This window comes from Cyrtonyx montezumae, unplaced genomic scaffold (genome assembly GCF_038088225.1).
Source record: "Cyrtonyx montezumae isolate F1298 unplaced genomic scaffold, pur_monq_1.0 scaffold_1, whole genome shotgun sequence".
In the NCBI taxonomy this organism is placed as follows: domain Eukaryota; kingdom Metazoa; phylum Chordata; class Aves; order Galliformes; family Odontophoridae; genus Cyrtonyx; species Cyrtonyx montezumae.
In genome coordinates, this window is record NW_027071825.1 from 10,091,840 (window position 1) to 10,115,932 (window position 24,093).

The window sequence follows — 24,093 nt, forward strand, 5'->3', positions numbered from 1 at the left end:
TTTGGTACAGCGCACACAATGCTACCACCTGTCCCCACCTGTGAAAGCTTCTGTCTGCTTAATTGGCAGAAGTGGTTGGAGCCTGGTACAGCATGATACTATCCTAAAAGGAAGGTGAAAGCAGGCTGTGCATTGCACAGGCTTTGTTAAGCTACTTTGCATAGGCTAAGATCTTAATCAGAGCTGTGCAGTTCTTTAGGCTTTCCCCAAACCACCCCAGGCTGTGCTGGAGCCAAAGCAGCCTTTGCTCACCTGCAGGAGCTAGCTAGAGGAGGCATACCAGGTATCTCCTACAAGCACTGCAAGGGTGGAGGGCAGGGAGAGGGGCAGTTAGACATATTGCAGTAAGGGCTGGAAGAGGAGGGAGTTAAGCAGCCTCTAGCACTCATCCTTCTAAAAGTAACTTGAAGAGCACTGGACATGGTTAGACAGCAAGAGCTAAATAGGGACACTAACAGTTCAATTTCTCTATTGAGAGCCAGAATCCAGCCATAGCAGGCTAGGCCACTGCGTCCTTCTGGTTTAAGAAAGCTAACATGGTCAGAGGGAGTGGGATATTTGCCTTGTGTCTTTACTAGAAGAAGGATTGAAGAGAGTTTTTAACAGGCACAGGCTAGGCCTGAACTTCACTTTGAGAAGAGCTACCGTTGCCAGTGGTGAACCCCACATTGCAAGCTGGCCCTAGAAATAGCTCAGCCTGAAAACAAACCTCAGGGAAGTTTCTTGGTGATCTAAGCCACAGATGGCATTCTTTTCCCTCAGCTTTAAAAGGCAAAGGCAAATTAAAGCTGTTTATTAACATTTAAAATACTGTACAGTGTATAAGCCCATTTCCCAGCTTCCCACAACACCAACCCTGTGCACTTAGCGGATGCCCTGGTGGATGATGCTGCTTTTGGCACTGTTTGCCTTCTCTTTTTCCTTCTTCTTTATGGGATCCATCTCAAAACAGCGCCAAAGCCGCAGTGTTTCATCAGCAGCTGCCGATGCTACTGTGACACCATCCGGGCTCATGGTCAGGTTCAGGACTCGGGCAGTGTGACCTGAGGAAGCACACAGTCAGGGCTGTGCTGGTTCTAAACACAGCCATGGCTTTCCCCCAAACCCCCGCTTTTTGCACTTCTGTCTTCAACAGCCTGCATCATTGCCCCTAAAACATACTGAGACCTTATGAAGTCACATCCTAGGCATAATTTGGAACACTTCAGCATTCTAGAGGATGTCCCTGGACAATAACTTTTATTACTTCAGGTTTGATAAGCACCAGATTTTAAGCTGAAGATTTTATCTGCTTTCAGCTTTCCCTTCCCCAGGCAAAGAGCCCAGCTTACCTCGAAGTTCAGTGACCTTGGCCATTGTTGGGTACTTCCATATCACTAGCTGATTCTGTGCAAAGCCATGGCCTGAAATGAACTCCTTGTAGGTTGTTGACCACAGGATAGAACAGACCTGGGAAGAGGCAGAAATGCCATGAGGATACAAGCTCCTTATGCTGATGCTCAGCAGTAAGGACGAGCCCCTTCCCAAGGGCCCAGGCCTCAGGAGCCATCAGGTGTGCGGTGTCCTGCCAGAAGTGATTTATAACCAGGATCTTTGTCTCACCTGGGAGTGGGCATCAACAGCACTGAGACAGGCACCAGAACAAACATTCCAGATGCGGATATGCCTGTCACTGGTTCCACCTCCAGTGGCTAGAACATTTGACTGCCATGGACACCATGCCACAGCCTGCGGAAAAAACAGTTCATTTTAAGAGGCACAAAAGGCAACTTGTTCCCTACTGCCCATCCCAAAGCTCAGGCCACAGCAGCTCCAGGGCAGCCTCCCCTTCCACAAGGCAGGGCCTACAGCAAGTGCTTTCACACAGACATGCACCCACAGCAGACCTGCACTCACCTTGACAGCACCCTGGTGCTGTGTGAAGGTCTGTACAGGAGTGAAATCGCCGCTGTCTCCCTGGATAGATGGCCAGATGTTCACCAGGTTGTCATTGCCACCACTAGCCAGGTAGCGACCATCTGGAGACCACTTGAGCCCGCACACCTCCTGTGTGTGGCCTGTAAGAGTGGCCACATGGTGCTCAGCCACCCTGACATCGTGGTGGTGGATGTGGCCGGTTCGTGACCCACTGCAGAGGGGAGGTTCAGTGTCAGAACAGCATATGTTCATCAAAAGCTCTTTTTGTGCTATTGCAAAGCTGACTTTTGAGAAGCTGTGAACCAAGAGAGAAGCTCCTACAGGCTCCCCATAATCTACAGTACCGCGTCCAGCAGTTAGATACTGCTTCACCCCCAGCTTTACCTGGAGAGAATGTAGCTGTTCCAGCTGAGGGACCCCACACGAGAAGAATGGCTGGTCATATTTCGGAGACGCTTCTGCTGCTGTATGTCCCATAGCTAGAGAGGCAAGAGTGTTATGTTCTTCGGAGGGTAAGGAACAGCAGCACTGTTGCTTTGCCAGGAAACTTTACTGCACAGGCTCTGGCCTTTGACCTTCTCATTATGGGAAAAGCAATTAATTTCTCATGTCTGGAAAAGCTTTGTTCTGTACATCAGAAAATCCCTAAAGTCTGCCCTGCTACTCTGCAGTTTGTCACTGACCAGAGCTGGATGAGGACACATCCACCTCACACTAACCTTAGCACCCTCAACATCACAGGACAGAGGCTGTAACCACAAATAGTCACAAGACTGCAGGGAGGGTCACTTAGAAACTTTTGGGGAGCAGCAGTAGATGACAAAGCTGTTAAAATTTTAAAATTTAGAGTTTGTGCTACCTAATTATGTTGTGAGCGCAGGAGCGCCTTCAGACAGTACTGCTCTCTGACAGAGCAGCATGCTAGTGAGAAGATCTTTACAGGCCTCTATCACAAGTCATCCACTTCATCCCACCACTCCCAGGGTGGGCAGCAACTCAATTAACTGTAACAGGTCCTAGAACACTCCTCTCTCCTGGAGTAAAGACAAGTCAGGACACACTGTATCTTTCCTGTGCTAGCCAAGAGTTTGTTCCAAGGCCCCACAGCTCCAGCAATCCTTTGACAACACCTCTTGCTTTACTGCACTCACCTGGACCTCAGCATTCCTTGTGCCAACAGCAAGGTAGTTCCCTTCTTTAATCCACGACACAGAGGATACATAATCATCTGAATTCTCTATCTGCAGCAACTGGATTATTTCCCCAGAAGAGTGATTCCACAAATAGACACAGTTGTCCAGAGCCACTGCCAGGAAGTTCTGAGAGCTCCAGTCAATGAGATTCAGATCTACAATTTGGAAGAGCAGTGCAGCTCACACAGTACTTACATGCAGAGCCCCACCCACATCTTCAAGCCACCCACACAGTGCTTCGGACTATCAAGCAGTGCAGGAACACTCCAGAAGTGGTCACTGCCAGTCTGGGTGCATGAAAAACTGAAACAGCCCAATTAGAGAGTTTCAGTACACCAGACCACACTGACCTAAGCATTGCACCCCATTGCAAAATGGTCTCGACACTGCAGCCTACTCACAATAGTCATTACGAATCTCCGGTGCATCCAGGATCCGGTCTGGCATTGAGGGAATGTATCTACCATGCTTCCTACTGGAAGCAGGTGTAGTCTTCTGGCTGTAGAGCACTTTCAGGTTATTCTGATAGCCTGCATGCAGAGAAACAAGCTTTGATATCCTGCTTCCTCCTGAGCGTTCACCCAACTAGAAAACCCCTTCAGTTAGGATGAAGTCCTGAATGAGAGATCTGAGCAGAAGAGCACAGCGTTACAGCATCGCTGACAGCATTAACTGCTTAATCTGAGTGGGTTCCTATTCCCCGATTTAGGAGAACGTGTTTAACTGACCAACATTTAATTTTCTGCATTCTACTATGTTTAGCAACCATTGCTACACACTTTCTTGCCCCAGGAGTTTGAAGCTTTTACAAGCAGGCTTCAGGAATATACATTATCTGCGCTACAAGTTAACATCTAGCAGGCATAGCCCAACCTCCATTAAAAAAAAAATCACAAGAAACCCCACACAAACAAGGTCAGCTGTTTGCCAACCCCTGAACTTCAGGAAGCCTGGGAGAAAGATTCCAGTGTGCAAAGAACTCTGAGATGCAGCCAGCTGATCTCTCCAGAAATAGGGCCACATGTGTTGCAGTTCCCCAGACACACCTCTAGCCAAGTTCCTCACACAGACCCTGCATCCTACCTTCTGGAGCATTCTGTGGCTTTCCACTGAGGCGGAGAATCTTAGCCTCTTCTACATCAAAGCCATTAAGATTCACTGCCCAGGATTTCTGTTGCTCCTAAAAAAACAAACCGCCATCAGCAAGACTCATTTGAAACACTACCCTTAAACAAGTTGGTAAAGACAGTTAGGTTGCACTGTGGGATTCAGCTGCATACAGCCAGCTCTGTATTTCCATACAGAGAAGAGGCAAATTCAGTGCCTCATCACCAGTGCAGAAAGCTGTAGCCACAAGGGACCAAATGCCTCATAAACACATTTCAGAGTACTATGTACACATCCCAGAATTGCTCCCCGTGCAGAGATTGTCCTAGAGTAGCTACTGCCAGCAGTTTCACTGTGCTCAGGCTCACAGCACTGGTCTCTGTAACCTTCTCTACTTATAAGTCTCAGTAATGACAGAATTATAGGGGTTGGAAAGGACCTCTGGAGATCGTGAAGTCCAACACCCCAAGTTCTGCTATCAGAAGCTGCCCAGGCCAGAGTAGAAACCTGTGCTTAAGGAAATAAATACCTCTACAGAGCAGCTGTGCTCAGGCCCATGCACGCAGGCTGCACACTGGCTGCACTTGCAGGCTCCTGAAGGCCCAGCACCAGAAGCAGAGGTGGTGGGGACCCTCATTCCTATGCCTGCTTTTAGAGTCCGCTTCTCTGTGATGATTCATGAAGGATGAGGTATTCAGTGATGGTCATCATACTAACCTCAGTACTGTGCTCACCTTCTTGGTAGGGGAATTTTCAGCAGGGTCGTTTTCTTTGGTCAGGAGGAAATTGGCCATTTCCATCTGCATAGTGCTGCGGTTGGGAATGTAGCGGTCCCCACCAGCTTTCGTCGGGGTGCTCTGGACTTTGGATCCAGATTTGCCTGCGTTCACACACACATAAATACCGTTTTCGAGATACCGGGCAGGTCTGCATTCAACAAACTTCCAAAGCAAAACGAACACGGTCTCCACGAGGCTGGTCAGCAGCTCAGCCTACAGCAAAGAGCACACAGCCATTCCTGCCCCCCCCAATGCCTCCCCGGGAACAGCCGCGGCGATATCAGCAGCACGGCGGCTCACAGGAGCGGGAGCTGACAACGCGCTCGGCCCTCCCACGCGATCCACAGCAGGAGGGGGACAGCCGTTCCCCCGACCCCGGCGCGGAGCTCCGCCCGCCCGCGAGGACGGATCGGCTCCGGACGGCTCCCCCGTCCCGCCCGCTGCCGGGCACCGCCGCTCACCGGGGGTCTTGGACGGCGTCTTGCTGCCGCTGTACGAGCGGTTGGCCGGCTTCATGGGCGACATGCTGGCGGCGGGGCTGGGGCCCGGCCCGGCGCTCTCCTTGGCCTTACGCTGCCACCGCGCGGGAGGAGCGTTGGGGATCGGCGTGTCCAGCTTCAGCAACCCGTGCAGGTCCGCCTCGAACACGAAGTGCGCCATGGCGCTGCGGGCAGCCCGCCGGGTCAGCGGCCGCTGCCAGGCACGGCTTGCCCCCCGTTAAGCCCCCCTTCCCCTTCCTCCCCCCCCCGGCCTTACCGCCCCGCCACACCGCACCTCCCCGTCCCCGCTCAGCCTCACGTAGCGCCCCCTCACTTCCGTCACTTCGGCTTTTAAACCCCGCGCGGCCTCCCTTCCCATTGGTCGCTTCAAATAGAAACAGCCGCGCGTTGCCATGGCGACTCCGCGCAGCCGCGCCGCGATTGGCTGAGCTGCAGAGTGGGGCGGGGCTTCCGTGGCCGGGTGCCGGCAGTGGGAGGCGGTGGAGGTCGCGTGGGGAGTTATCGGCGCCGGGGATGGGGCCGCGGGGCGGTGCGAAGGAGCGAGGAGACGGCGTGGTTGATCCGTATTTTATATCCCGGGGGGGAGAAAGGAGGAAAGGGGCTCAGGGCACTCCGCGCGGCTCCCAGCCGCCCATCAGCAAGTAGGAGTGGTTGGCGATGTCCGTGCCGGGCGCCGGGCGGCTGGCTGCCGGCTCTGGCGGAGGGTCCCCCGGCTCGCCGCGAGGTCCAGGCAGCACCTCCAGCAGGCAGGGCAGCACGGCGTCCTCCGGAGGCTGCTTGTAGGAGGCGCTGGGCTGGGGAGGGCAGAGGGGATGCGCTCGAGGCGGCCCCGGAGCTGCGAGACAGCCGGAGACGGCCCGGCCCGGCGCTCACCTGGCCCTGCTTGGGGCTGTCCTGCAGGAAGGTGCCCAGGGCGCGGTGCAGGTCGGGGACCGGCGGCCACAGCCTCTGCTTCACGCTGCTGAGATGAGAGGGCAGCAGGGCGTCGCGGGCGGCCGGCCGGCCCCGTATAGCCCGCCACCTGCGGCACGGCCTTACCTGTACAGCGAGGGGAAGGTGCACCGCAGCCCCAGCAGCACGCCCGTGAAGATCAGCGGTGCCACCGTCACGCTTGGGATCACCCAACCTGCGGCGGAGGAGCGGTTCTGCAGAGCCGGACGATTCTCCTCGTCCCTCCTGCGTGCCCCCGGCCCGGCCCTTACCCGCCTCAGCCGCGACATCGACCGCGACGGGCTGGGACCACGCGCTCCAGCTGCCCCGGTACCGCTGCCCGCCGGGCTGCGCCCTCACCTGGGCACGGTAGCGGGCGCCGGGCCGGAGGTCCAGCACTTCCTTCCGAGCCGCCCGCGGGACCTGCAGCACCTGAGGGCGGGGCTGAGCTGGGGCTGTGCGGGGCCCGTGGCCGCCCCGTGCCAGCCCCTGCATCACCTTCCAGTCGGGGCTGTCGTCCGCGGCGTAGCGGATCTGGTACTCCAGTTGCTCCGCCAGCGCCTCCAGGGGCGGCAGCCACTGCAAGCTGAGCCGGCCCCGTGCCGCCGTCGCCTGCACGTGCCGCGGGGCCTCCGTGAGCACTGTGGGATGGGGACGTGTCACCGCCGTGGGACGGGATCCCGCCCCGAGCGAGGGCCGCGCAGTGCAGGCACTCACCGGCCTGGTGCAGCCAGAAGGGCTCCTTGAAGTAGCTGAGCACGGGCGGCCCGCGGAGCCGAGTGACGTTCACCAGGACGGCGATGGGGCTGCCGGCCGTGGGCTGGAAGGTGCAGGCGTGGCTGCCCTGTGTCCCCGTGCTGGCTTCCTCACACTGCTGCCATGTGTCCTCCCTGCATGGCAGGCAGCCAGTCACCCTGCTGCCCTCGCTCTCTGCTTTGGGGCACGGCTCCATGTCACTGCTGTGCCCTTTACCTCGTGCCAGCTCCACTCGGAGATGCCTGGTAGAAGAGCTCGTGGGTGCTGTGGTGCTCTGCGGGGTCCCAGCTCCACACGCAGCGCACGCTCTGCAGGTCGGGGGTGCTGCAGTGCAGCCCGATGTCCCCTGAGCAGGTGAGAGCCAGGGCAGAGTGGACTGCTTCCTCTCAGACCCCTAAAACCCAACTCCTGGCTGCAGGCACTCAGCAGCCCCCAGCAGCAGGGACAGGCAGCCTCTCACCAGAAGAGTGGGGTGTCTCTGCAGCCACCACCTGTGACCAGGGCCCCCAGACACCATCCATGGAGGTGCCATCAGGCTTGCTGCGCACCTGGATGTGGTACTTAACCCCCGGCTGCAGGTCCCGGAGAACCACCCATGTATCGGCCTGCACCAGCCCCTGCAGAGAGCGGTGAGGGTTGGGGGCTGCCACGGGCCCTGAATCCCGCAGCCCCTTTACATACCTGCCCTGCTCCCAGGGAGGCTGCAGCTCCTCTGGCCGTGGGTGGGTGGGCTCTGCTGGTGGGATGGATGGGGTTGTCTCCGGGTGCTGTGCCACGGGGTGTCACTGTGGGGGTCACGGGGTGGTAGCACACCTCGTAGAGGAAGAAGTTGGGGTAGTCGGCAAGCGGTGGCTGCCACGACACACGGAGCTGCCCTGTGGCTCCGGCCCAGCGGGCACTGATGTTCACCGGTGGGGCAATGAGACCTGCGGGAGTGCGTTGGGGCATCCTCAGTGCTGCAGCAGCCACGAGGCCCAGATGCTGCCAGTGGTGGGTGGGAAGAGGAAGGGGCACGTAGGTGCGTGTAGGGATTAGGGCTGTGCCACGGGAGGGACTCACCCACCGCATCCACGCTGAGCTCCCTCCTGTGCCTGGTCCGGTTGGTGGCAGTGTCCAGGACGAGGACGTGGAGCTGGATGAAGAGCCGCACGTCCTGGCTGGGGAACACGCAGATGTGCCGCGTCCCTCTGGCCCCACAGCGCAGCACGGAGACTGCACACCTGGTGGGTGCATCCCTGAGGAACAATTGGGGGTCCTCCAGCACCCCGAGCCTGGGACCAGCTGGAGGAAGGGGATCCAGGCATGGCAGCAGGAGCTTAGTGTCACAGCTCCTTCCCACATCCCTGCTGGCTCTACCTGCTGTACCAGTAGTAGAAGTGGAGCATTCCGCTCTCCTCCTCCTCATCCCAGAAACACGTGAGATCCTCAAAGGAGCGGGAGAAGCAGAGGATGTCCTCGGGCACCTCTGCCAGCAGCGTGGCATCTGATGGGAGGGCAGGCGTGGAGGAGCCCCTGGCTGCCTCACCCCTTGCGTGGCCCCTCCTGCCCAACCCCCCCACCAGCACGGAGGGAGGGATGCACACGTCACCACTACTCCCCCTCCCCAGCACACGGGGTCCTTGGGACAAACAAATATCCCAAAATAGCCCTGCGGTCAGAGGGGCTCTGGAGATCAGCGGGAAGCACCCCGGCTCGGCTCACTCCGGAAGGCACATGGAAGTGCGATAAGGAGAGCGGTGCCCTGGGGAGAGGCAAGGGCCTGGGGCTGGCGTGGGGTGTGAGGTCTTGGGCATGGGGGGGCTGCATGGCAACAAATGGGGTCTGCTGGGGGGTCTCTGATCTTCATCCCCTCCCCCCCCCAGCACGCTGGTCTTCTTGTTGTTGCAGGGGTGAACTGGAGCATCACACCTCACTGTTGTGCTGCTGGCTGATCCCAACCCGGGTCAAAGGAGCGAGCATAGGAATGCCACAGTCCCCACATATCTGACAGGTGTCCCCTTGCTCTCCCTGCCCCTCACCTTGCCCTGACCCCTAGCCTTGTTCCTTCTTTCCCAGATGGCATCACCTTCCTGCCCAGCCACATGTCCTGCCCACAGACCACAGCCCGCTCTCTCCTACCTGCCCTTCCCTTTTTGCACCCCCAGCCACCCCAGCCTCTCCTGACCTTCCCTGGCACTGTCCCCTGCCCAGCCCTTGGGTGGCACAGGGACCTGGGTGCCCCTGCTCTGGCTGTGACCTGTGGGTTCCCATAGCATTCTCGTGGCACAGCTCTGCAGTGGGCATGAAGCAAGTTCGGGCATTACTCTGGCACTGTAGCAGTGACCTCTGAGTACAGAAGCAGAGGGTGAGCCCAAAGCCTCCTTTCCTCCCTTGTAGGGGTGACTTAAAGGATGCCCCTGTGCCCGCTGTAGCAGTCTGACCACAGATCCTGCATGAGCGTGAAAAGAGGAGCATGAGATCAAAGGTTTTGTCCAGTTAATGCTTTATATAGTGTTATAGAAAGAGTGAAATGGCCTAAGGAATGGGCTTAAAGCATCAGTGACCCCGCTGGGGCTGGCTTGGGGCTGGATGGAAAGAACTCATTGGGCGATAAGGTGGCACCAAGCTGGGCAGTGCTGCTGTTACATGCAGGAGCAGCATGAAGCCAAGAGGCTGAGGGCTGCCACCACAAACTGGTGGCTGGCAGCTGCAGCAGGGCACCCCTTTGCTGCAGGCACCTTGGAGTGCCCCATGCGTGACCAAACGCATCCTCCTGGAGCCGCCTCTCCCACCCCACACCTCCCTGGCTGCTGCAGGGCGCAGCTCCCTGTGATCCACCCGTGGGGGAGCGATGACCCCAGGACCTACCTTGGGATGTCACTGGCTCGGGGTCCGAGGCAGGGCTGTGCCGGCTCAGCAGGGCGGCAGTGAGCAGAGCGGGCAGCCAGCCGTGGTGCAGGCAGGCTGCCATCCAGCCTGTCATGCTTGGCAGTTCCCAGAGCCCTGGCTGCTGCCCCAGCTCTGCGGGGTGATACCTTTATCTGGGAAGTGTAGGCTGTGCAGCTCAGGAAGCCTGGCTAGAGGCTACCCTCACCCCATCACCAGCACTTCCCTGTGCCCAAAACCACTGTGTTGCGGCCCCTCCAGCAGCAGCCAGTGCCAAGAGAGACTGCTCCCATCAGATAGGCAGCACGTCCTGCCCTTGTGGCTCGCGGCATGGGGTGGGAAGAAAAACAGCCACTGAGGAAGCAGGGAGGCCCCTTCTATGGGCTGGGCAGACCGTGGGACTTGGGGACACTTGCGCCCTCGGTGACATGTGAGAGCTCAGGGTGTGGGATGGATACTATGGCTCCATCTCACTCTGTGCTGCTCCGTGCTGCCCTGCTGTGCCAAGCAGGTTGGCATCACTCTGCCCCACAGCATTGCCACCCTGGGGGCATGGAGGGGAAGGGGGGAACAGCCAGCACCAGTTTGTCTCACTGTTTTTTTCAAACCAGTCCCACTTCCTTCTCTATCTGGTGATGGGGCTTTGCAGGCAACAAGCACAAAACCTTTGGTTCAGCATGGCCACCCCGTGTGCCATTCACAGCTCAGCAGGGAGGTGCAGAGGTGGTGGCACACCGGTGCAACCGGTCCCTGTCACTGCTTCACTGGCAACTTCAGTGGTGGAGCAGAGGATGCTCATTGATGGCTGCAGCTGCCAAGTAGCACTGGAGTCCAGAATGGGAAACTGAAATGGTAATGATGTATTTCAAATGGGATCTGGGGAAAAGAGGCTGTTTCCCAGGAAGACAAATGCCTTAATGTGGGGTCACATACAACACCCCATGGAGACAGGCTGGGGATTGGGCACATCCTCCAGAAGAGCAGTGGTGCAGCAGCTCCACATCCCTCCACCGGAGCCAGCTGTCCATTGTACAGTGTTTATTGACCATAAAACATAGCCATTGAGTTCCAAGGGGCAGTGCTGAGCTGGAGGTTGTGCACATCCTTCCTTCTGCACTGGGGCTGCTGCATCCCATGCTGGAGTGATGCTGAGAAGCGCAGGGCAGGGAGCTGCCAGGTCTCCACTTCCACCTCTCACCCTGCAGTTTGTCTGTTTGTGTCCTGCCAGGGCATTGGGCGCTGGGCAGCAGCATCCCCAGCTCCTGGGGGCTAGGCCTTTCTGTCTACTGCAGACACTGTGTAGGGCATGCAGCTGGCATTTGTCCTTTGGGGCTGCCTCCACGTGTCCCCCAGCCAGCATGCATCAGGAGGCAGCTGGAAGGGCACAGCGCAGTCTTGCTACAGGGAGGATGCTCTCCAGAGGGGCCACTGTTGTTCAACCACAGTCACCTGCAGGGCAGGGGTGGCAGGTAGCCCCCACAGCAGTGTCCTGGCAGGCTGGGGGCTGGCATTGCCCCTCTGCCACAGGGCCACAAGCTGGTGAGAGCTGCATGGAGCTGGGTGCAGCCTCAGGCCTCCTCAGCGGTGGCATCGATCCCTGCATAGGTGAAGTTCTCAAACAGGGCCATGTTCACATATGCCTGCACGGGAACACAAGTCGGGAGCAGGGGAGATGCTGGGGTGCCCTCAGTGGGGTCCTATGGGGATGGCTGGCCACATGGCCACTCACCTTCCTGGCCTCCAACATGCGGATGAGCTGCATGGAGATCTGGGCGAAGGGCGGGCGCTCGTAGGGACGGTCACGCCAGCACTGCCGCATCAGCTCGTACCTAGGGGCAGAGAGTGTGTGTGGGGGAGGTGGGGTGGGCAGAAAAGCTGCTTGCGGGAGATGGGGAGGTGTGGGCAGGAGGAAAAAGCATGGGGAAGAAGGTGAGGGGCTCTTCCAATTGTGGTGCACAGGGGACCAGGTTTGGCTGCCAGAAGCCATCGAGAACCCCCATGGGTAGTAGGGGGATGCAGGTCACTCTGCCAACTTACACCTCATCGTCACAGTTGCGGGGTTTCTCCATGCGATAGCCCTGGGGCAGCTTCTCGTAGAGCTCAGCACACGTCATCCCGCAATACGGCGTCCCCCCTGCAGCCACATACACACATGTGGTTGTGGTGGGGGCATGAAGTGCCCTCATCCCCCTGACATCATGCAGTGACGTTCACCCTCTCCCTGAGGCAGTGTTCAGGGGGTCTCCCTGAGGCCACTGCTCCTCTGGGTTGTCCCCTGTGGAGCTGCAGGAGGACCTGCAGGGACCTGAGTGGGTGGAGGGGACAAAAGATGAGCCTTACCCAAGCTGACGATCTCCCAGAGCAGGACACCAAAGGACCACCTGAAATAGTAAGTTAGGCTGTGATGGGGCAGCCGTATCCCACTCATGAGGAGGGGGACAAGCTGAAGGGGTTACTGGTGAAACTGGGACGATGGTGGCTGTGTCTGTGTCCCAGCCTCGCTGTCTGTGGACTTACACATCGCTCTTGGTGGTGTACACGCTGTAGTTGAGGGACTCGATGGCCATCCAGCGAACTGGCAAGCGGCCCTGGGGAAACAGAGGGTGACCCTCAGGGGACAGCCCAAGGAAGGAGGGAGGATAGTGCAGCTGTCTTCCAGCTGATTTCCCACTGCTGGGGGATCCTGCCCTCCGCATCCATAAAGGCTCCATGGAGTCCCCTAGCTCCTCCCTCACCATTGTCTTCTTTACATAGACCTCCTCCCCCCTGGAGAGGCCGAAGTCCGCAATCTTGGAGGCCAGGTTTTCTCCCACCAGGATGTTCCTGGCTGCCAGGTCCCTGTGAATGAACTGAGAGAGGACAGTAGTGAGTGACGGCTGGCCAGAGTCAAACTGAGAGCTGGGGCTTGAAATGGAGATAGGGGGAGGCTGCTCCAAAGAGGGGAGCACACCCCAACCCTGTGTGCCTAGGGACATACCTGCTTCTCGCTCAGGTACTGCATCCCTTTAGCCACGTCTGAAGCAAACTGGAGGAGCTGCTGGGAGGTGAGGGTGGACGCAGTGCCGTGCTCCTTGGCAAAGGCTGGGTCGGTCTCCAGGACTCGGCTTTTGCGGAGGAAGTCAAGGAGGTTTCCATAGGGGGCATATTCAATGGCAATGTACAGGTAACCTGTGGGCAGGAAGAGGCAGGGTCCATGAGGCTGTCCACAGAAAAGGGCAATAGGAATAGCCAGTGGGGAGAATGGGACAGCCCTCACCCTTGTTCTCACAGGCACCCAGCAAGTTGATTATGTTGGGGTGATGGCCCAGCTTGCACAGCACCTCCAACTCTCCGGCGAAGTCCCGGTGGTCATTCTCTGAAGCGAACTCTGGAAGCAAAGCAGAGAGGCACACCTGGACCTTTCCACCAGTCCTCCACAGACAGCTCCTGCCCCTTCTCAGCCCAAAGTGCTGCTCAGGATGTGACCTCATCCCCACCACATCCCACCACCTACTTCCATCCTGCCTGCCCCATTGCAACACTCACCCTTCAGCATCTTGATGGCTGCATTCATTTTCAAGCCATCTTTTTTGATCATGGCCCTGATGACCTGCCCGAAGTTCCCTTCCCCAATCATATCCTCAAACTTGATATCCTCCCACTCGAGGATTGGGTAGCTGAGGGGTTCAGGTTGTGGCTTGGGCCGGCGTGTTAGGGTCAGGGTCCCCGAGTTGAACTGCAGAATGGTCTCTTCTCCCTGCAAGAGGGGAGCAGGTGAGGTTAGAGGCACCAGGCACCCCTCTGCCCCACGGCGGTGCCAACAGGGCAGGCATTATGGGCAAGGGTGGGCTCCGCACCCTCTCTGTGTGGAGGTGAGGTCTGGCTGCATCCGGACTGGAGGCTATGGAGCGTGATCTGGATCGGGCTGGGACGTGGGGAGCTGGGGACACTGTCCTGGGAGGGCAGGCAGCACTCACCGAGCCAGACTGGTATGTGAAGGTGCGGCGCCGGTGGAAAAAGTTCTTCTTGATGAGAAAAAGTGCCAGGAGGGCAAAGAGGATGGTGAGGCAGGTGACGGACACTGAGCCAATGATGGCCAAGAGCAGCTGCTGGTCTACTCCAGATTGCTCGGTGCTCTGGCTGCCCAGGCTGGGTGGCACACTCAGTGCTCCTGCCGAAAAGAAGGTAGTCCATGGCTGAGCTCTGCTTGGAGCTGCATGGGTAGCTGAGCACCAAGACCTCAGCCCTGCCTCGGCACACCAGAAGCCCTTGCAGACACCACAGCCCAGCCATGGCTCACAGTGCCATGAGGTGAAGTTGATAGTGCATAGGCTGCAGAGGTGAGACACCCACTGAGGGGCTGGGCGCAGATGTGGGCCTGCAGGGACTCCCCACTCACCATCCCCCAGGGTCTTGGCTTTCACCAGCTGGCTCCACTCCCCTGGGACGTGGGAGTTGGCCCGAACACGAAACTGGTAGGTGGTGCTGGCATTAAGGCCTCCGACGGTCTTGGTGGTCTCAGCGCCATTGTCAGTGTCGATCCACTGGGGCTCGCTGGTCCCCCCCACCTGCTGCAGCTCCACAATGTACTTGGTGATGCCCCCATTGGGGTACTCGGGGACCTGCCAGTAGAGCCTGATGGCTGTGTCAGACACAGACTCTGCTGAGAGCGACCGTGGGGAGGAAGGCCCTGAGAAGAGAAGACGAGCATCAGTACCAGCACAGGGCTCCTGATGCTGCAGAGTCTGAGCGATGATGGGAGAACAAGCACCCTCCAACTCCTGTCAACAGAGACGGTAATCAGAGCTGTGCCAGGCTTGAGGGACCTCTACAGACCCTCTGCCTGTGCTTGTGTGATGTCAGCAGGTGAACACAGACACATGTTTCTCCAGCATCTTATCATTCCCACTTCCTGTTCCAAGCCTTCTCCACATCCTAAAGCACACATCCCACAGTTACTCAAAGCTCTGAAATTACAGAGCAGAGGAGGCGTGACATCCTGCAGACCTGACTCCTAACAGCCCTCCCAGCATGTACCAGACTTCACTCAACCTCACTGGAGCCACACACCTTGTGCTCTGCTTCCCCTTGGTCTACCAGAAAGGTTGGCCAGACTGACAGGATGTGGCCATCCAGTGAAATTACCAGGGCTAATGCAAACAAAGGGAAGCAACTTTCTGTTTTGCACAAAATGCAATTGTATTGAGAGACTTCTTACTACTGAGTACTATAAAGGCAACAAGTGTAGACAAGTGTGATAGGGCACGGGTGTGGGCATGAAGGACAAATCTATTTTTGGTCATCGTGCATCATGGCCCGAATGCCACATTCAGGATGTTTCTCAGCTGCTTAATGCTGGAGGCTGTAGGATCTAGTGAGAGTATGAGGACCCATTTTGCCATGTATCTGCATCTACCCACAAATGACTGTGGTCTAACAGAGCTGGGATACAGGACCAGCCAAACCCAGGGGTGGTTGCTCCTACATTTATCACCAGTTTATTATTAGAATTCCCTAGATTATTTGTTTTTCCTTTTCTCTTTTCTAAAGCCTGGTTATCTTTTTCACCCCCTCCTTTTAAAGGAGGGGCATAAGCAGGGGGCAGAGTCTTCGTAGGGTCTGTCGTGACAGGACAAGGGGAAAATGTTTCAAACTAAAAGAGGGGAGATTTAGATTGAATATAAGGATTAATGATTTTACAGTATGGTGGCAAGGCACTGGAACAGGTTGCCCAGAATGGTGTGGAAGCCTCGTCCTTGGAGTCTCTCATGGTCAGGCTGGATGGGTCTCTGAGAACTGATCGAGCTGTAGGTGTCCTTGTTCACTGCAGGGGAGTTGGACTAGACAGCCTCTAAGGGTCCCTTCCAGTTCAGAAGATTCTATGATTCTATGATTTCACAGTTCTCTCTCATTCTCCATGAGGTGCATATGGGGAATGACTCCTGAAGTCCCCCATGCTCCAGAGCAACCAGCCCCCCACCCTAGCCCCACGTTACCCACCTTTGCTGTTGATCATAACCTTGTAGAGATCAGAGGGGGGGCCCAGGCTGGTGCAGTGGTACACTAGCACCTCCAACCCATATTCCTTGTTGAACTCCAGGCCTCCAATGTGGGCAGAGAGCACAGAAATGGATGTGATGTTCTTTCTGCAGACCAGTTGTTTTGCAGAGTCAAAGAGATGGACGATGAACCCATGCGCAGGCTCATGGTTACTTGGTAATTTCCAGTTGACATGAAGGGTGTTTTTCTCCTCAATGGACCAACCTTCGATCACAGGCTTGACTGTGGGCTCTGTGAACAAACAGAAAGTGAAACCTCAGTGCTTGTCAGGGCTGAGGCTTGGTAGACCTTGCACCATACATGGAGAAGTTCAGAGTAAGGGGATGGGGACACACCTAGGCACTCAGTAACCATGACAGCCTCAGGTCCCTTGCTGCCCTCACCACCATCCCCTGGTCGGCTCAGCTGCACCTTGACAACGTAGGCAGTCACCGGCCGGAGGTTCATGAGAGTGATGTTCTCACTGTTATCAACTGTTACAAGAGGACATAACAAATCCATACCCCCAGCCCATCACCAGTATCCTCCTGGTGTCACCACAGAGGGTCTGGCTGAGCGAGATGGAGATCTCTGCACACCCCAGGCTCCTCACTGGATCCTACCTGTGTCCCCCACCATCCTTACAGCCACGTACCCACAATGGATGACCACACTGAGGCATCATCCTTCGGCTTGTAGAGCAGCTTTACAGAGACAATGGGTCCATCACCAGAGAAGCAGTCCACGGGTGACACCACCAGCTGGCGGCTCTGCTTGGCCAGCAGCCGGGGGGGGTTCAAGGGTGCTGGTGGCACTGGGGATGAAGGAAGGAATGATATCAGTTGGACTGGGAGCAACCAGGATTGGAGTAAGGACATCTACATTTTCTTGGCTCCTTCCAGCTTTGTCAGGTAAGGGAGGACCCCAACAACTGTTTTATCACCACTCAAATCTGACTGCTCCCTCTGTGACACAAGATGAGTGGCATGTAGTCTGCTTGTGGGGGGTCTCATTGCCACACAGTGATCCAGCACCCCCAGTTCTTTCCTCACCTCGGATGTTGACCTTGACTTTCCGGCTGTCCTGGCCCCCAGTTGTAGAGACTCGGCACTCCCAGAGCCCTGCGTCAGCCTTTGTCAGATGCTGCACCTGAAACTCACACGTGATCTGCCCGGACTCTATGATGGCTTTGACCAGCTGTGGGCACAGAGGTGCTATTAGCCTCCGTGGTGGAGTTGTCACCCACCATGTTGGGGATCCTGCAAGTTAGGTGCAGGGACAGTGCCAAAGGATGGGAGTGGGGTGAAAACACAGGGCTGTGGGGAGTGGCTTGTGAGATACCTTGAGCAGGGTGCCATCAGCCTTGCGCAGCTCCACGCCATCGCTTGCGGGCAGTGGGTTGCCAGTGGCCACGCAGCTGATGATGGGCTCTGAGCCCAGGTTGAACTCCAGCTCCGAGGCCAGTTTGATGATCTGGGGGAAGTGGTCTAGTGTGGAGAAATCAGCATTAGGGCTGCTCCCACATATCCCTGTTCACAAAGGATGTTCAGATATTTCCCAGTGCTAGGGGTCATGTCTGAGTACTGAGGCGCAGCTCAAATCCCACCCCACACTCCAGGCTCAGGAATGCTCTTTGGCACAGCTTGTTTGGGAAAACCAGAATACTCTCCCCCTTGCAGCACCATGTTTTCTATGGAGCCAGGGGCTATTTTCATCAGCAAAACAGGCTGCCTACCTGGCTGTGGAGATGGGTATCAGCTCCCTTTAATGAGGAAGGAGCTGGAGCCTACACACAGGGGTCAGAGCCCCACTGTGGCCTTGTGCCAGCCTCACCTGACTTCTCACAGTGTTGCCCATGCCAGCCTGTGGGGCAGACGCAGCCACTGAAGCGGTTGCAGCTGCCCCCGTTCCGGCAGGCACACATCAGGGCGCAGTCAGGGCCGTAGTATCCCGGGGGACAGGCTGTGGGAAGAGAAGAGTCCACTGCAATCCCTCACCACACTGTGCGGGTGCACATTCTCATCCTGTGCCGGTGCTCAAGCCAGCAGGCAAGGCAGGATTCTGCCCACGTCCCCGTACCTTGGTTGCAGCGGGAACCGCTCCACCCTGAGGCACAGGAGCAGCCGTAGGGGTCGGGCAGGCAGAAGCTCAGCCCTCTGCAGCCCTGGGCTCTCTGGCACGTCTCCTGGCAGTTGCGCCCAAACTGGCCTTCCCGGCAGGCTGGAAAACAAGTGCTTCATGGAGCCCCACAGCACCATGCCCAGCAGCCAAGGAGCTCCCACCCCAGTGCTGGTCCTGCCAAGGCGACAGAAGCAGAGGGCGCTGGGGATGGGCAGATGCTGCGGGTGCTGTCAGTTTCTGGCCATGGTGACAAGATCTTGTAGCGCAGTGGGACGCAGCTCGTCCCCACGGGGCAGAGGCAGCCGCTGGACCTACCTCTCTCACAGCGAGTGCCCGTGAAACCAGGAGGACAGATGCATTCACCGACGTGGTCATGGCAGATGCCCCCATTCAGGCAGTCAGGACAGTCCTTCTCGCAGGACGGACCCCACTTCTTAGCAGCGCACGCTGCAGGGAGAGCAGAGGCGTGCGGTGGCACCGGGCCGTGTCCCCACGAGATGGGAGGGGACAACGGAGCGCAGCTTCCCCCGCCCCGCTCACCTCTGACGATCAGCCTGTAGAAGGCACTCCACAGAGGGCTGTCTCCCATGAACGTGGCACTGTAGACGCCGTTTTCAGTCACGCTGACGTTTGGGAGCGTCAGAGTGAAAAGGTCACCCCGCACCTCGCCGCGGTCCGTGGTCTGGTAGTAGGTACCTGCGTGGGGACAGGGGGTGACCTGGGGACCGCTGTGCCCCGGAGTGGGGGAGTGAGGGCGGCAGGGAGTGGGGCCGGTGCAGAGCAGGCAGCCCGGCTGTGAAACCACTTGCCATTTCTTTTCCACATGACGTCTGTCTCTTTCCTCCTGAGGACTCTGGCAGAGAAGGTGGCCGGCTCGCCGACATTCACAGACTGCGTGGCCTTCACCGGGAAGAGGTGAGCTGCCGAAGGGAAGGAGGATGTGGCTGGATGAGCCTCCCCGATATGCAGCCCTAACACACCTCTCCGTGGGGACACCAGGACCATGCACATCTCCATCCACACACCTCCAGCAGAGGAGCCAGGGATGGCACCCAGGGCTGAGGTGTCCTGCGCTGTCCCAGCACAGGATGGGGAGATAAGACAGCGTGAGATGCTGCTTGCTGCCAGACTGGGAGTTGTGTAGGCAAGGTGCAGGACCTGTGTCCGTGCCTGGCCGTAGCAGAGCACTCAGACATCATTAACCGATTTCCCAGGCGTTGTAATATGCAGCAGTGATGAACTTTCATACTGTGAGTCAGCCTGGGCACAGCTTTGAGCCTAAGCCAGGCTATAAATATGTTAAAGACTGGGAAACCAAGCCCTGGGCGTGCCAGCAATGACACAAAAGAGGGCACACTCAGACACTGGCAGCCAGAGCCTTGCAGTGTGCTAGATCACACACCCAAGTGGTTGTGCTGGGTGGGAGCAGTGGTACCTGCAGCCCAGCACCCTGCCAGCTTATATCCATTTATTCTGCCATGCTTGATATTGTTCTTCCACAGGTTTTGCAGCTTTGGCCCTGGTCCTGCACTTGTAGCCACAAACACACTGCTGCAGCCGGGGTCTGATGCCCTGAGTGGAGCACCAGGTCTCACCCTGAGAACCAGGAGCTCCAACAACCACAGGTTGACTCCTGCTGGCAGCACACCAGCAGCCTGCAGCCTGACCGCTGGCACCGCTGCAAGCCAAGGAGAGGTCCTGGCAATGCTTGATTAAGCTATTTATTGTCTGTCTTCTTTTATCAGTGCTGTAATTTTAGACAGATCTTCTGACAGATTTCCTGAAGTTCCCTATTGTGCTCACAGATGCAAAAATAAAAGAATTTGATTTTTTTTCTGCTGTGACCTCTGCTCAGCAATCTGACAAAACAGTTTGTCAGGATTACACCCTTCTAAAATTGCTTCTCTGGGTCTTATTGGTCTTTTTTTTTTCTTTTCCTGTGTTTCTTACTGTTAAAACTGATAATCCTTCCTGTGCTCTCATACCTGTTAGAGGAACTCACTGTCCTCAGGCAGCATTCCCTACACATGCTGTTGTGAGCACTCAGCTGTACTGTGAGAGCTGATACAACACACGCTTGAGCACTCAGCGTGGATTCTTTACACAGCCCTCACTCCTCTGGTAAAGGTTTAACCTTTTTGTTTCTTTTTCCCCTTTTTTTCCTTCCAAATTTCTTGTCTAAATTAAACAGAGCAACATCAGCTTTTTTGGCACCTCTGATTCCTGTAGGGGCTTTGGGCCAGTGGACCTGGGTCCCAGTGACTACCTCACCCTTGAAATATATGGGGGGACAAAAATGCCATATCAGGGTGGAAAGCCCCCCTTGTAGTGACGTGTCTGTGCACCCTGTCCTTGCACACCCTGTGCTTGCTTTTCCATTTTCCAGTGCTCTGCTCTCCTCCCTTGGTGCCTCCCAGCGCCCTGTTTGCCCAGACCAACTGTCTCTGTTTCTGATAAGGCCACTGCCATGTTCAGTGTGAGACTCTGGCCAAGGACAGAGGGCAGTCGCTGTTCCTAGGAGGATGCTTGTGCCCCACCAGCATGGTTCTTATCGCAGTCTGTTCCCCAGCTGGAGATACTGGAGCAGCTCAAAACACTGTGATAGAGCTGTATGTTAACATGGGCAGGGAGACGTCTTGTTTTAGCCAAAACTTTCTAAGAAAGACCATGAAAACATCCAGTAGCAAACACCTATCACAGAATACTGCTGTCCTAATAACTTAGTGAAGTCTCAAGAGCTGTGAAGTCAGTGAGGGCAGTGCTGAGGACAGTGTCTGCTTGGGCATTATCCCTGGTGTGGTGATGTCCTTTAGGCTTCTATAGCCCTAATGAGGAGCAGGGGCACGAGATGAACCCCATGCTTCCCCTTGCCCTCCCCAGGAACCTGCTGGAGGGCAGAGCCAGACCTGCCAGTGGGACCTGGGGCTGGCGCTGCCCAACAGCACCCTGCTTTTGGCTGATGATTGCCAGATCTCACCCCTCCTCTGACTTCCCCCCATCCGGACCTTGCCCCACACGTGGGCACCACTCCACCCACTGCCTGCAGCCGCCCTTCCCACACACCTCCCTGGGGTGGGGGCTGCTGGCGGGCAGCCACAAAGCACCCTTGGAGTTGGGCCACGCTCCTCCAGCTGAAAAACCCTCTCATATCCTCATGGGGTGAAAACGCTTCTTCACTGCACCTGATGCCACCTCCTGTATGCCACAGATGAACCCACAGCACTGTGCAAACATCCAAATGGCTGCCAATCATGCTCAGTGCTTGAGTGAGACAAGACATGGTGGTGGTTCATCACCTCTCTCATGTTCTGCACATCACGCTCCCCAGAACCCACTCAGGCACTTACCATTGTGGCTGTTGTGCACGTAGACCACCTGGGCCTGCTCTGTTGGTGTGCGCCCCAGGCAGTAGAGGATCCCCACCAGGTCAGGCATGGAGAAGCCCCTGGCCTGGACGTAGTTGCTGCGGTTGCGATAGTTTTGGAAACCTGTCTTGGGGTGCGTCATCACTATCTTGTTCTCCCTCTCAATCTGGAGGTAGCTCACGTCACGCTCACCCATGATGCAGGAGAGGAAGAAGTCGGAATGGGACAGGCTCTGCACATTAGCAATGAGGGTGATGTCCAGGATGGCCCCTGTTGAGGGGAACATGAGGGAATGTCACAGCTGGACCAGGACATGGCCTCCTCTAGGTCAGTCACAGGGACAGACCCCATAACCCAAACCTCACCCCATTTCCAGGTCCTTCTTGCCCTCAGCCTGTCAGATGGCACAGTGGGCATTTTCAGTTTCTTTTTGGAGATCCCCATCGGCTTAGGTCACTGCATAAGCCAAATGTGCAGTGAGATGAGGTTCCTTCTCCTGGGATCTGTCTGTGCCCCAGTCCTGAGCTGGGGTACAGAGCAGGGCAGCTCAGCCCTGAAGACTCCACCAATCTCAAAGGTATGTTTCCTCTCTTTATGCCCTCCTGAGTCCCTGCTTCACTGGCACCTCCACAGCTGCCTTGTCCTATGAAACCTCCCTGAAGAAGGGGCTTACCCACAGGGCAGAGGGAAAGGAGTCATTTACCTGCCATCCACGGGAGGAGAAGCAGAAGATAAAACTGGAGTCCCATGTCCTTGAAGCGTGTTCCAAATCTGGCACAGGAAAATATCCAGCGCATCCCAGCCACGAGTGACAGAGCCAGTGGTGGTGATTGCCTACGGTCTCCACATGAGCAGATGCTCAGGACCCCTGCCCCACACTCTCCATCTTGCCCCAGCACTCCTGCTTGACATCCAGGGGTGCCAGGACTCCTTTCTCTGGATCATAGCTGGGGCATGGCGTGGACGATGCCTTCGTTCCCACCTTCTCGACTGCTGCCCAGCTGTGTGGCAAAGTGGCCACTGAAATTTGCTGCCCAGTGGGGCTCTCCCCTGGGGCTAGAACTGTATGCTCAGGGTGCCCCCAGCCATGCTGAGCCCCAGCCTGACTGGGTGGTACCCCAGACCCTTCCTCGTCTCCAGCTGTTAGGATCTCAGGACCGATCCTGCCCGTGAAGCGGCATCCTCATCGCCTCGGTATGCCCTGTGGCTATGGGAAGGGCTCTGTGGAGCAGGGAAAGGAAAGGGGCCAAGGGGCCGTGGCTGGCGGCGGCGGCGGCGGAGCCAAATCCTGTTTCCCATGCGGCGTTTCCTGCCCTCCACCCATTGTTCAGAGCCAGCCCTGACTCTAGGAGCCACAGGCAGGAGCTGACCCGTGCTGGCTCTGCCCACGGCACTGAGACCATGCACACCTCAGGATACCCCCACCACTATGAGCCTGGGTGGGCCACCAGCCCATGTCCCCCCATAATCAGTGCTGGTAGAGAGATGATCAAGTTAGTTAAGTCCTACTGCTGCTCCTTGCCCTTCTGCTTACTGCCACACTTCCACGTGCCAGTATGGTAAAGCAACGTGCACAGAATGGCCGAGCTGGGTGCTGGCATCCATGTCCCGTAGGGCTATGTGGCAGCAAAGTGGGGACCTCAGTGCCACTGTGCCACATCATGAGGTAGAGGGGTTAGTTCAACAGTGACTGAGCAGAGCTCTCACAGCAGAACACATCTGGACAGCCTGGATAGGAGAGCAGCGTCTGCTGAGGGGAGAAAATCCCTCTGCAGGGCTGTAAACATGTCTGGAAGGAAGCTGGAAGCAGCAGAAAGCCTGGCTTTCCTTGACCGCCTTCCAGCCTGTCTCCCTCTTTCCTGTTTCAGAAACCGCCTGTCCTTGGGCTACACCCAGGGGAAAGCTCTGGGCCTCGTCATGACTGCAGCCACACTGTGTGCCGAGGGACCTTGTAGGGCCACGCTGGGCTTAGGTGGGTGCAGGGCATGGTATTCCTGAGGAAATCACTGCAAATTTCACCCACTTGACCACACACTGCTCTGCAAGCAGCACTTCAATCTGTTCCCATGTGAAAGCCTGGGCTGCCGGGGAGAAAGATCCATGTTTTGGTGTGTCCCAAGCCCATGCGGTATCCGGCCAAAAATCTAAAGTGCACATGGAGAGGAAGGGGAAATCCATTCATCGCTTCCGACTATTTACAGTGCACTCTGGGGCCATGTGGGCCCCGAGGAGTGCAAAGTGATGGCAGAGGACAGGGACTGTGCTATGCCACTCCAGCACCTGGCTGCAATATGCTGCCACCAGCAGCTCCCTGAGTGAAGAGAGACCCCCAAAAATGGGCACTGCATGAAGCTGCCTGCATTTACCCAGGAAGCCATAGGATTGTGGAATCATTAGGGTTGGAAAAGACCTCTCCAATCACCCAGTCCAACCCCACCCCACCCCACCCACCGTGCCCACCCCTCAGTGCCACACCCCCACGGTTCTGAGATACCTCCAGGGACAGTGACCCCACCACCTCCCTGGGCAGCCTGTGCCAGTG

At 56.9% G+C, this 24,093-nt stretch overlaps 3 protein-coding genes across 4 annotated transcripts; all 3 read right to left on the reverse strand.

Annotated features, from left to right (window-relative positions):
- Positions 1-777: 777 nt before the first annotated feature.
- Positions 778-5,792, reverse strand: CDC20 (cell division cycle 20). The gene is made up of 11 exons (XM_065740243.1): positions 5,753-5,792; positions 5,458-5,660; positions 4,952-5,097; positions 4,194-4,290; positions 3,512-3,640; positions 3,069-3,265; positions 2,302-2,396; positions 1,897-2,128; positions 1,603-1,728; positions 1,332-1,449; positions 778-1,043 (listed from the first exon to the last, which is right to left on the reverse strand). Exons 2-11 carry the CDS (start codon positions 5,654-5,656, stop codon positions 865-867), a joined length of 1,518 nt encoding a protein of 505 aa, XP_065596315.1. The 5' UTR covers positions 5,657-5,660; positions 5,753-5,792; the 3' UTR covers positions 778-864.
- Positions 5,793-6,097: 305 nt separating this feature from the next.
- MPL (MPL proto-oncogene, thrombopoietin receptor) lies at positions 6,098-10,525 on the reverse strand. The gene is made up of 11 exons (XM_065740230.1): positions 10,030-10,525; positions 8,539-8,665; positions 8,242-8,417; positions 7,864-8,108; positions 7,643-7,799; positions 7,399-7,528; positions 7,144-7,316; positions 6,699-7,067; positions 6,535-6,622; positions 6,370-6,454; positions 6,098-6,290 (listed from the first exon to the last, which is right to left on the reverse strand). The coding sequence occupies exons 1-11, from the start codon at positions 10,142-10,144 to the stop codon at positions 6,099-6,101; spliced, it is 1,857 nt and encodes a 618-aa protein (XP_065596302.1). The 5' UTR covers positions 10,145-10,525; the 3' UTR covers position 6,098.
- A 928-nt stretch (positions 10,526-11,453) lies between these two features.
- TIE1 (tyrosine kinase with immunoglobulin like and EGF like domains 1) lies at positions 11,454-22,748 on the reverse strand. Of its 2 annotated transcripts, none has more exons than XM_065740219.1 (23): positions 22,255-22,748; positions 21,534-21,821; positions 18,996-19,106; positions 18,727-18,882; positions 18,502-18,633; positions 18,145-18,285; positions 17,899-18,027; positions 17,407-17,552; positions 17,118-17,262; positions 16,721-16,879; positions 16,422-16,559; positions 16,027-16,317; positions 14,426-14,716; positions 14,004-14,197; positions 13,573-13,783; positions 13,304-13,414; positions 13,025-13,215; positions 12,783-12,896; positions 12,565-12,635; positions 12,388-12,428; positions 12,085-12,181; positions 11,777-11,876; positions 11,454-11,687 (listed from the first exon to the last, which is right to left on the reverse strand). In XM_065740219.1, exons 1-23 carry the CDS (start codon positions 22,346-22,348, stop codon positions 11,616-11,618), a joined length of 3,423 nt encoding a protein of 1,140 aa, XP_065596291.1. In that variant the 5' UTR covers positions 22,349-22,748; the 3' UTR covers positions 11,454-11,615. The 2 variants fall into 2 exon arrangements, with proteins under 2 accessions (XP_065596291.1, XP_065596282.1); XM_065740210.1 differs by having other exon boundaries at positions 13,884-14,197.
- Between the last annotated feature and the right edge of the window lie 1,345 nt (positions 22,749-24,093).